General features: G+C 39.4%; 1 protein-coding gene across 15 annotated transcripts in view; it reads left to right on the plus strand.

Moving 5' to 3' along the window:
* Positions 1-12,203, plus strand: part of ablim2 (actin binding LIM protein family, member 2) — a 91,126-nt gene that overhangs the window by 47,891 nt on the left and 31,032 nt on the right. For all 15 annotated transcript variants that reach the window (XM_087837770.1, XM_087837784.1, XM_087837781.1 and 12 more), the window contains exons 4-7: positions 4,418-4,530; positions 4,785-4,911; positions 5,038-5,131; positions 11,386-11,473. In XM_087837770.1, coding sequence (XP_087693896.1) covers positions 4,418-4,530; positions 4,785-4,911; positions 5,038-5,131; positions 11,386-11,473 — 422 coding nt within the window. The remainder of the gene's footprint in view (positions 1-4,417; positions 4,531-4,784; positions 4,912-5,037; positions 5,132-11,385; positions 11,474-12,203) is intronic.

Below are 12,203 nucleotides of genomic sequence, written 5' to 3' on the forward strand. Positions count from 1 at the left end.
TCACAATATCATACAATTGATTGTCCCAAAAATCAGAACAGAATTGGGGAAAAAGGCTTTTAAAACGCTGCCCCTGCTTCCTGGAATAATCTGCAGAAGGAAATGAAATTATCAGATTTGTTACCTTGAGAGAGTTTAAGTCTGTATTAAAGGAATGAGAGAATAACTCTTTTACTCAGTGTGATTGTTTTTAATGTACTCTTAATTCGATCTGTTATTGTATATTTTACACATGTTGGTATGGGATATTGTATTTGCTTTAAATGCTATATACTTACGTGGTATATGTATTTTGACTTTTGTTGCCATGATGCCAGGTCTCTCTTGGAAATGAGATTTTTAATCTCAATGAGATTTTTAATCTCAATGAGATTTTTTTTTACCTGGATAAATAAAGGACTAATAAAAAATAAATAAATAATTGTTTAGCCCTACAAATCCACCGTACCCACAGGTCAACTACTTTTAAATCGTATTTACTGGAGAAATATTGTGTTTCAGAATTCCACTCTCCCATTATAAAGAGAACTCAAAATCAAACATCTCATGAGTATGTCATCTTGTCATCTCTCTTGGTGTCATTTACAAGCACATGAAGCTATAATAGACATACATGTATAAATATAGGACACACGTGTCACTGCACACCAAACAGTTGCACTCACCTTTTTCAATCTACGTGCATGCGTCTCCTGTATAGTGTGTCTGTGTGAGAGTGTTGTTTTCCAGGCCCTGAAAGGTAATGGAAGCCTCTCGCAGGCAGGAATTTTAAGTGTGTGGTCAGTCAGTGCAGCCGCTTTGCCCATTCCCACAGCTAGTGTAAAGTGTCTTTTGAGCTGGGGGTGGGTTTTCTGTGTTTGTGTGTGTGTGTGTGTGTGTTCATCCTATCATACTTTGGTCATCCTGTTGCTGAACCTGAGATCAGAATGTTCCAGTGTGGTATTTGGAGTTCCCTTACAACAAATGGTGCCTTTGTGATAGTAAATCACACGGGCCTTTTGTGAGCAATATAAAAATGAGGCTAATAGGACAAGTGCTGCTTGAAATGAGACATCATATTGTGATTAGTATATTTTTCGTATGTATGTCATACGAAAAATGAAAGGCTGTGTCAATCATCAGTTATTTAGTAATCTAGCTGTTTTTCATTTTGCTGTCTGGATTTTCTTTATGTGTCTGTGTCTCTCCACATGCAATGTATCTGCACACACACAAGCATATATTTTATTATGTTTACATACGTAGAAAAACCCAATAATCATATGAGCAAGCTCTTTGGCGACAGTGGGAAGAAAAAACTGCATCTGCTGCGACCGGATGGAAGACAGGACAAAAGACATGTTGTGGAAGATGCTTAATGCATAATGCATATAAAAGAGTCATGAGAATTATTAAAACTATTAAATCCTTTAACTAAACAGGTCTCACTGAGACCTAGCCTTTTTTTAAGTGAGACAGATGCAAAAATTGTGATAGACAGCTACATAAGAAAAAGACACATAATACATGATCACAAATTAAGAAGAACATGTGCAAGAGTAGCTGCAGACAGAGAAATACAACGGTTTAAAAGTTTAATGTGGGCAGCTAAGTGTTTATATTCGAGTTTTTCCAAGGTGAGTGTGAACAGGAGGTGCAGCTAATGTTAAAATAATGTCCTGCAGTCTGGTATTGTAAGCAGGTAGTCTTTGCATCTTGTAAATAAAACTATAAAATGCTACTCTCCTGTTCAAACATATAATGATGAGTAAAAAAAGCATTGCTGGTGTGGATGAATGGCAGTTAAAATTACATATGAGTCAAAACCATTTACAAATAGTGTCACTAAAACAGTGTATTTTAGACAGTAACCTGCTAACAATAAAGTGATAAAATGATATTTGTGTAATATTTTAACATAAACATGGTAATATGATGACATTAATGCAGTAATAAACCAATAGTAATGAGGGAAAATGGGTTGATGGGTTTCAGATTTTATGCTTCCATCAACCTAATACCAAGAATTAAACTGTAAGCAAGACTTACAAAAACTCACAATGTCAGGTTTGAAGACATAACTTTTTGTCTATTTATGCATGAGTCATCTTTAATCTCAGCCACTCACAGTCTGCCAGGATGTCTTCCTCCCTCAGTAGCTGGCTGTGTCAGTGTGACAGCAGCTCCTAATATCACATTTCAGAGCTGTAGGAAGCTGCACGTGGCAGCAAGTCAGAGCCCAGCTCTGCCAAGGATCCATCATTCCTTCTGCGTTTGACTCGATGACGGCAGCTGTTTGTGAAGCAGACTGCACAAACAGCCAGCAGACATTAACATTGTTTCATTGTCATTGCAATAACTCATTAGCTGTATAATGGCATTTGTCTTTGGCTTGTAAGTGAAGCCAGTGTCCGTGTTGCACCTCTACTAGATATTACAAACAAGAAAAAGTAGAAATTTAAAGATTTGAACACGAGATGTCAAAACAAAGATCTCCATCCAAAACCAATGCACTAACAGCCCACTGTTACAGGTTTTGGGCTTCTGGTGTCTTTGCAGCACATGCTTAAACATGACTGCAGGGATTTATCCACATTCAGACACATCAGCATTAGTGGATTCAAGGCTGTCGTTTAGGTGATAAGTCCTGGTACTCAGTCACCGTTCCAGTTTATCCTGTAGGTGTTGGATAGTGCTCCTAAAAAGAACCCAAGTGCACTTCAGCTTGAGGTCATGAACAGATATCCCGTCATTCTCCTTCAGGATGTTTTGGTAGACAGCAGAATCTAATTTAATTCTATTTATGCAGCACCAAATCACAATAACATGCACCTCAAAGTGCTTTATATTGCAAGGTAGTCCCTACAATAATACATACAGAAAAAAAGCCAACAGTCATATCAGCCCCTATGGACGAGCACTTTGGTGACAGTGGGAATGAAAAACTCCCTTTTAACAGGAAGAAACCTCCAGCAGAACTAGGCTCAGGGAGGGGCGGGGCCATCTGCTGCAACCGGTTGGGGTGAGAGAAGGAAGACAGGATAAAGACATGCTGTGGAAGAGAGACAGAGGTTAATAACAAGTGTGATTAAATGCAGAGAGGTCTACAATTCATGAATTCATGGTTCCATTTATCACAACAAGTCTTTCAGGTCCTGAGGCAGCAAAACAGCTGCCAGACCATCACACTACTAGCAACATATTTTACTGTTGGAATGATTCTATGAAGCGCCTTGAGGCGACTTTTGTTGTGATTTGGCGCTATATAAATAAAATTGAATTGAATTGAATTGAATGAGGTTCCTTTCCTGAAATGCTGTTACTTTTACACCAGATGTAATGGGACACACACTTTCCAAAAAGTTAAACTTTTGTCTTGTCATTTGAGTATTTTCCCAAAAGTCTTGGGGAGATGCTTTCTGGCAAAACTGCGACGAGCTTTTAGGTTCCTTTTGCTCAGCAGTGGTTTTCGTCTTGGAACCATTTTTGCCCAGTCTCTTTCCTATGGTGGAGTCATGAACACTGACCTTAACTGAGGAAAGTGAGGCCTGCAGTTCTTTGGATGTTGTTCTGGGGTCGCGTCCTTTTGGATGAGTCGTCACTGCACTCCTGGGGTAGTTTTAGTCAGCCGGTCACTCCTGGGAACGTTCACCATTGTTCCATGTTTTCACCATTTGTAGATAATGGAGTCCCACAGCTTTAGAAATGGCTTTATAACCTTTTCCAGCCTGAGAGATCGCAATTATTTTGTTTCTCATTTGTTCTTAAATTCCCTTGGATTTCTGCATGATGACTGGGATTTGAGGATCTCCACTTTGTCAGGCAGAACCTATTTAAGTAAATAGTGGCAAAGAAAATACAGCAGGTTTTTAGAGACTTAAGTCTCAAGTCTCTAAATATATGCGTTAACGACTGAACCTGATGTAAATAACCAATAAAAATATCCAACAACAGCTGACTAGCTTAATATATAAACAATTCTTTTGAAAGATTTAGGTTTTTCTTTTAACGGCTATTAAACCAGTTTTACATCAGTCTTCAGGGGATTGTATTTGGGCATAATAGCAGAGAAGAGTAAATAAATACATTAAGTTATATCAGAACATGTAACAATAATTAGTTGAGTATCTGGTGAATTGTCAAACATATTTTGAGTAGTAGGCTTAGAGCTTGGGCTTATGACCTCAGCATTTCTAACTTTCTAGAGCGCTCTCTGGCATTTCTTGTGAAAGATATGATGACAGATCCTCCTTACAGGTGAAAGTCATCAGCATAAAAATACTTTCAGGGGTTGTAGGATATTACTAATTGGTCTGTAGGGCCTTCTGAGGAGCCTTTTATGCACCCTGATGGACCAAATTTTATTTCAAAGTAGAACAAACTGTAATGTATCTGTCAAACCCCTCTGATCATCTACTGTTTTTCTCTTTGTTTGTAGACAGCCATTTCCAGCCGGTGACCGAGTGACATTTAATGGGAAAGAGTGTATCTGCCAAAAGTGTACCCAGCCTCTTCCCGCCAACAGCCCTGCACCCATACAGGCTGTCCACAGTCAGTGCTTCTCTCCTCTGTTTGCCTGTTTGAAAGCATAACTCATGCCATAAGTAAACTTCGGATTGTTTGTTCCTTCACTTAAATTGGCACTTTCCTAAATTGTGTTTTTCTCATAGAAAACAAAATGTCCAAAATTTCTTTTGCCCTTTAACTCAGTTAAATCAAAGAACTTTTCCACTAAAAGAAAGCAAACTCTAGTGTCATTTTCCATTAAATTTGACCTAGTCTTTGTTATTTTGTTCTCTGTACAGACTGCTGCGGCTGTGGAAAGGAATTTAAGAATGAACAGTCACTCGTGGCACTGGACAAGCACTGGCACCTGGGCTGCTTCAAGTGTAAAGTCTGCAACAAGGTGCTCAATGCCGAGTACATCAGCAAGTACGTCTGGCTGAATATACTTTCATTATCATAATACTTCATTAATGCTGTTATTTAGATTTATATTTAATATAGATGCTTGCGCCTGTCTCTAACCTTCTTGTTTGTCTTGTGTCATTCTTACAGGGACGGGATCCCCTACTGTGAAATGGACTACCACGCCATGTTTGGCATCCAGTGTGAGAGCTGTAAGAAGTACATTACAGGGAAAGTCCTTGAGGTACGGCACTGCTGGCTTCCATTAAGAACAAAACCTTTTTTAGCTGTTAGCATGTAGCATGTGGTTCAACTTACTTGTTGTCTACTCTATATGAACATGTATGGGGAGAAGAATAATGGAATTACAGTAAATATAAATGCACAAAAGGAATAACTGTTAAAAACACTGAATAATCTGAATCAATAATCCCACTTAATCCAAGAATGTTGGTTCAGTTTATTCAGTGTTTAGTTTACACAGTAGTTAAATCATCAGTAAGGTGGTATTTCTAGGACAGCTATAGGAAGTTAAACCTCAGACTTGGCCATTCCTTCTCTTGGCCAACCATACAGCACTGATGTGCTGATAACCTTCATTTTTTAAAATCAGATTGTTTGCAGTATTTTTTCCTACTTTGTTCAACCGCTTCTTGTCTAATTCTCAGTGACCCGACAAATAATTTATTAAATAAGCTTGTTCCTTCTAAGAGCTGCATTATTAGATTACACTGTTGACAGTCAGAGAGCATTATACTTAGTGCAAGAGGCTTCTAGTTGACAGTACAACTTAATCACAACTGCCATCTAAATGAATGATATCAGTGTTTGTATACCAGTGTGAACTGCAGGTCATTGTAGTGATGTTTCTGTTGGGTAGTTTAAATGTTCTGTCATAGGGCACATATTTAAGATAAAGTTCAGTATGAGACAGTGAACCTGTACACAAGCTAAAGAATTATTAATAGAATTCATCATTAAATGGCTTACTTAGACTGGTTTTCAATTCAGATCAATTTAATTCATTCATCCATCTTCTTCCGCTTATCCGGGGCCTGTCGCAGGGGCAGCATCCTAAGCAGAGATGCCTCCCTCTTCCCGGCCACTTCCTCCAGCTTGTCTGGGGGAACACCAAGGCGTTCCCAGGCCAGCCAAGAGATATTATCTCTCCAGTGTGTCCTTGATCTGCCTCCTCACCTCAACTGGCTCCTTTTGAGCCAGTTGAGGTGAGGAGCGGCTCTACTCTGAGACCCTCCCAAATGGCTGAACTCCTCATAGGGAGAGGCCAGTCACCCTTTGGAGGAAGCTCATTTACCCGCAGAATTCAGTGCATTTCAGTTCACCTTTATTTATATAGTGTTAAACAACTATATAAGTTGCACAATAAAGCATCAGTTGCCTCATGATGCTTTATTGTGCGTTTTATAATATAAAAGAGAGAAACCCCCAGCAGTCCATCGATGCCCTATAAGCTTAAAACAGAGAGGGTAAGTATGTGATCGGAGAAAGAGGCTACAGAAAAACACAGCGAGTTGCATTTTACATGTTTCTCATGCTCATATTTCCACTTAACTGATTCCAGGACTGACCTCATTTCCCCAAAGAGACCATTAAAAATTCATCATATTTGCAAATGCAAATACATTACCTCTTGTCATGGGGGTTTACAGTAACACCACATACCTTAAAACAGCCAAAGGTATTTTGTGTGTTAGTTTTCTTGTAATTGCTGGTGTTTACTGAGCATATAGTTGTTAAGGGTGCGTCTCTTTCCAGGAAACATATACTTAATATCCAGGTTGAACTGCACGTAGTCTAAAGTGAAGTGCTGCTTTTGTGGTTCCATAACAAGTTTCATAACTCCAGCAAAAACAAACACCCATATCGGAATAAAATGTTTGCCAAAGCTTAGACTTCTGATTGTTGCATGAAAACTACAGGGAGTCTCTGGGGTGATATGATGTAACACAAGTTAATGACATTGCAACAGCAGATGCAGATGGTGCGTGCGTTGATAAGTGCTGAAGGAATGATTCCCATTCTGGAAGAAGGAACACGGCAATAACAAATAAAAGAATAGTGGCAGAGAATCACACAGCAGGGATCTGCTTTGTTGTTGAATATTCAGTGCAGTCTGACTGAGTCTCATGTTTTAGAAATGGAGCTATAGCACAGATTGCACATTGTCACCTGCCTCTCACCTCAGTGTTCTCAAATGATCACTTTCTTTGACAGAAACCATTGGTTCATCTTCATCGGTGAGCGTGATGACGCAGCGCATGTTTTAAAGTGTGTCATCAGATATGAGGGACAGAACAATGGCATTTGTGACACCTTTGTTAGAGTTAACAGCATGAGGTGGAATTGCAAATAAAGTTATAAATGTCCATAGGATCTACCATAGAAAGACAACTTCAGCTAGCTAATAGTTAGCTGGGCTATTACTGCCTTATCATAAACATTCAGGGTTGAATGATGATGCTGTCTCATGTGTGAGATTCAGGGACCCATTCCAGCTGTTCTAGCTGTGCAAGGCTGCACTTTGAAATAGTAACTGAAAGACTGTACTTTCAAAATGCCGTGACATTTGGTTGAGATCAAAGAGCACACAGAGGTCATACTGCACTGAGTCAGTAACTGCAGATAGCAGCAATGGAATTGAAGCTATGTTTATTGTTGCCCGGTGTTCCTTGTGTCATGGCATTTATTTCTCATCCAAGATGTTAGTCAGTCACTTTGTCAGTGAAACAGTGAGAGTAGACACTGTGATGTGTCATGCTTGGCTGAAATTGGGACATAGAGGACAATGCAAGAGCAACGTGCAGTCGAAGTTGACCTTAGCAATAAATGCAAAGTAAATGGAAATACTGGGAATAGTAAAACAAAAAGATGAAGAAGAACCAAGAACCTAAAAGAAGTCTAGATGCCTTTGACTCAAGCACTTGAAACATATGTAACCAGGATGGCAGACATATTGTCTTGTGTTCTGCATCTTTAGCCGATGCAGGAATATGAAAGGACATGAAATGAAGAAACATTTTGGATGAGCAGCCCAAGGTAGTTCAGCTCATTTGACTTAAGCACTTGCCATGACCTGGATGATTAAGAACCTACACAAACATTATTGAAAGGTTTAAACTTACTGAGCTGAAGGAAAACAATATGTAACACCCAAACTATACCTGATGAGATTAAGTATTTCTGCTGTCAGCCAAGCATCTGTGCTACTGATCATTGCCTAATTTGCTTCATTGGCTTTTTTATTTCTGTCGCTGTTCATACTGACTATTAAGTTCAGTGTTAGTTTGAAACACCTTCAACATCAGAGACAAGGCTTCATATTTTTTAACCATTTGGTTTCAGTGTTCAAGATCACTTTGTGGTACAGTGGAGATATGAATGTCACTTTTTAATAAGGTTCTGTATTTGAATGAATGAGTAGATGAGAAGTGCTCGTATTCTTAGGCTACTTTCACACTGCAGGCGAAAGCGCATCAAATCTGATTTTTTTGACCCTATGAGACCCATATCCGATCTTGATATGACAGTGTGAACGGCACAAATCCGATATTTTCAAATCCGACCTGGGTCACTTTTGTATGTGGTACTGAATCCGATACATATCCGATGTTTTAGAAAGCGACTGCTGTTTGAATGGTCATGTCGCATTAAATCCGTCTTTTACGTCACTGACACAAGACAGACGCCAATTATCAGCGCCGGAGAAGACATCGCGAACGCTTCCTGGCCATCCAGTGAAACTGTTGGGAAGACAACATGAACATTTTATTTGTACTGCATAATCTGCAGATTCTGACAGAAATCTGCAGCTATCCTTTGAAGCACCGCTCCTCTAAAACAGCAGTAAGGATAATTATTAGGTTATTTACATTATTACATAAATAACAAAATAACTTAAAGCAAAAATTGGGAAACGTAAAGTCTGAAGTCTTTATATTAAGGGCCATCAGTCAAACAATACTGTTGGTCTGGGTCTAAACAGAGCGCGTTGTGTGTGACATCTTCTTTTGCGCATGCGGGCCGCTTTGAGCGTTCACACTAGAGCACGTTTGCTGTCGCATTTTATTTGTAGTGTGAACGGGCAGACAAAAAAATCTGATTTGATCAAAAAATCGGAATTGAGCATTAAGACCTGCAGTGTGAACGTAGCCTAAAGCACTTTGAGTGGTCGGTAAGACTGGGATGTCAGTCCATTTACTTAAAAGTTGAATATATTCTGAGGTAAACTTTTGATTTCAGTATCAGATGACGCAGCATTCGTGCCAGTACTTTTGTCTCTTACAGTATGTATAACTGAGCTGTAAAATCATGAGCTGCATATAGATCCCATTGCTCTTGTGTTCTAATAACCTGTGATGCAACACAGCTTGATGTATGTGCAATCAACTGGATTGCAGACCATAGACCATGTTTGTGTGTCTGCGTGTTCATACTGCCACAAATTTATTCCAGCCTTCTAAATGAATCACATCCCTCACCTGACTGGTTCCTGGAATTGCGAGATGAGCAAATGTAGAGAGAATTAGAGGTAGGATAATTTTGAGAAAACAAATGGACTGTAGGTAGCAAAGATATAAAAAAGCAGCTCTCCCATTATCTAAAGCCATACTCTGCATGAGATTCAGCCACAAACTTCAACCCTGGCTGACCAGCTACAGCCCCATTCCTAAGTAAAAATCAAATTAGGCTCTTTCAGTCTCAACTTCCCTCCAAACCATTCCTGAGCCCCCCTCTTCTTCCTTGATATGCCAGTCCTGCAGGATACTGAATAAGATCATTCTCCTCCCTGTGCTGAGAAAGGAAGGATTTGATAGCAGTTCTATCTCCTTTCCGCCTCTCTCATACTTTCCATGTTTGAATTTCAATCCTGTTCCAGCCTTTTATCTTCATAGTTCTTTGAGTTCCTAGGTCAGCTTCCTCTTTTCTCTCAGTTTCAGTTCAAATATGAACTTCTGGCATAGCATCTGCACCGTCAATCAGTTTTTAAACAGATGGCCTTTTGTTTTTCTGTCAGTGACACCTAGACTTGGAGTCTTCTTGCTTTTTTTAAGTATATTTCTGTGCCTGGTTGCCTCCTCTTTCCATCTGCTGTCCATTTGGTTGAGACAAGCATTAAGCAGGGTGTTAGCCAAGAAATATTATGTTGACATCCTGTTTTCTGGTATCCTACCCTATTAGAATGACGCAGCAAAGTGGAGGAGCCTCAGAGGTGTTGTACGTAATCAAACTGCTGTTACAGCAAGATGAAATCTCTTTGCATGGAGAGCAAAAGAATGACTCAATTGCAATAAACCTCCACCTTGTTTTGTTTATTACTGAGTCCATAAATCACACGTGTTTTAGGACAAGAAAAGCTGCCAAGAATGAGACAATTCTGCTCACTTTCAGTAATGGTGGTTTTTGTTGCCATGAAAAAAGACAGAATAAGGATCTGGTATTAAGAAAATCCCCCAAAAGACTGTAGAACTTAAGAGAATGGGATGCTTTTTAAGGTTTGCTAGTTTGAATCCACGAAACAGCTTGAAAAATCTGTCACGAAAAGGAAAACTCCCTCTGAGTTCCTGTTGAGGAAGCCACTGACCAAATGTAATATTTGCTCTTAGGGATGGAAGTAGAAAGCGGACAACTTACCCAAACGATTCAATGCACACAGTGTCAATGTCGGTCAAATCAGCTTCCACAGCCAAAAATGAACCCAGACAGTCCCCAACACTTGACCAGGTCACATATAGACTAGCAGTTTCACAAGTCAAGAAACAATCCACACTATGCCTCAAAATCAATATCACAGACTCATTCATCCTCACTGTGACAACTCCCTCCCATCACACCGCTTTGTGGATTCTGACAAGCTCTGGAGATAACATGTTGCCTCCATACTAAACACACAAGGCATGCTTAACACACAGGCCATCATACACAGTGCTTATGGAGAAAATGTATTGGGTGAATTTGTATAAATACAGGATTAAGCCGAATGTCATGAATGTATTTTAAATCCTTTTTGTCAAAAGGATTTTATGTGTTACTCCTGCAGTGCTCTGTCTGAATGGCAATGTCTCCACCTTGTGGCTAAATGATAAAACAACCTAATTTTTGTAGTTTAACAGAAGCAGTTTCCCTTTGTCCCTCATTTAGCTTTAGCTCAGCAACACTCCTGAAACTCAATGTTCATTTTGCAACTAATTTATAATGAGGTAATTATGCATTTTCTAAGAGAGCTTATGTATATAAACATAGATGCTAACACAGAGGTCTTTCAATGAATGTGTTAGGCATAGGGAATAAATCACATCGTTCATTGAATGAAAAGAACATTTAAACTGCAGGCTTGAAAGCATACTGGTTGCCATCTGAAAGCAATGTATTGATTCCTCTTCTGCTTTGTTAGAAGGTGTCTTTTTGGTCTGCATTTCTTAGGAGACATTATAAATTGTAACTGCTGCAGTGTGCTAATGTGTTTTCATTCTTCAACAGGCTGGCGAGAAGCATTACCACCCCACATGTGCACGCTGTGTCCGGTGTGAGCAGATGTTTGCAGAGGGAGAGGAAATGTACCTGCAAGGTAGAAGCAGCCTTCATATCTCTTATTATAGCTCCTACCTGTCAGGATAGGCAGCGTAGTTTTTCCTGCCTAACCACAGAGGATCCAGTGCTAAAACTCATGATCTATTATTAGACTAAAGCACATTACTTTCTATTCTTAGGCAATAAGAGCTAATTTTCTAGTCGCGACATCACTTTTTGGTTCACCACGTTCTCTTTTCTCTTTTACACAGTTTCATAAACCCAATGTGTGTTGGTGAATAAATCAGGCACATGTGTGCTTGAGTCACATTAGTTTAGTAACAGAGATTCTGTCAGCTGCTGCTGTGATTAACACAAGGCAGACAGTAAATTAATTCAATTATTTCTGATTTAAAAAGCATAAAACATGTCACTCCAATTTATGAAGTAATGAGTTATGCAAATGTGCTTCTCAGCCACAATACTAGCCTATTATTGTGAAGACTCCGCTTGTGAGACAGGATTTGTTGGGGTGTCCTATGATGTCAGGTACCAAGTTATTGGCAGCAGATCGTTTGGGTCTGAGGGTTTCAGCCTGGAGCCACCATGGATCTGGCTGTTCTCATGCAAAGTCCAGTGGTGATTTTACTGCTGCGACTCATCAGGGGATTTTATAGTCGTGACATACTGTATGATTTAAATCAATCAAATAGTTCATTAAACTAAACCATTTTTGTAATATTTGACCCACTTTCAACAACATGAAAGTGCAAATGGTGCTGTCTGTC

Source organism: Neolamprologus brichardi, chromosome 3 (assembly GCF_056152115.1).
Source record: "Neolamprologus brichardi isolate AB-2024 chromosome 3, ASM5615211v1, whole genome shotgun sequence".
NCBI classification, from domain to species: Eukaryota; Metazoa; Chordata; class Actinopteri; order Cichliformes; family Cichlidae; genus Neolamprologus; species Neolamprologus brichardi.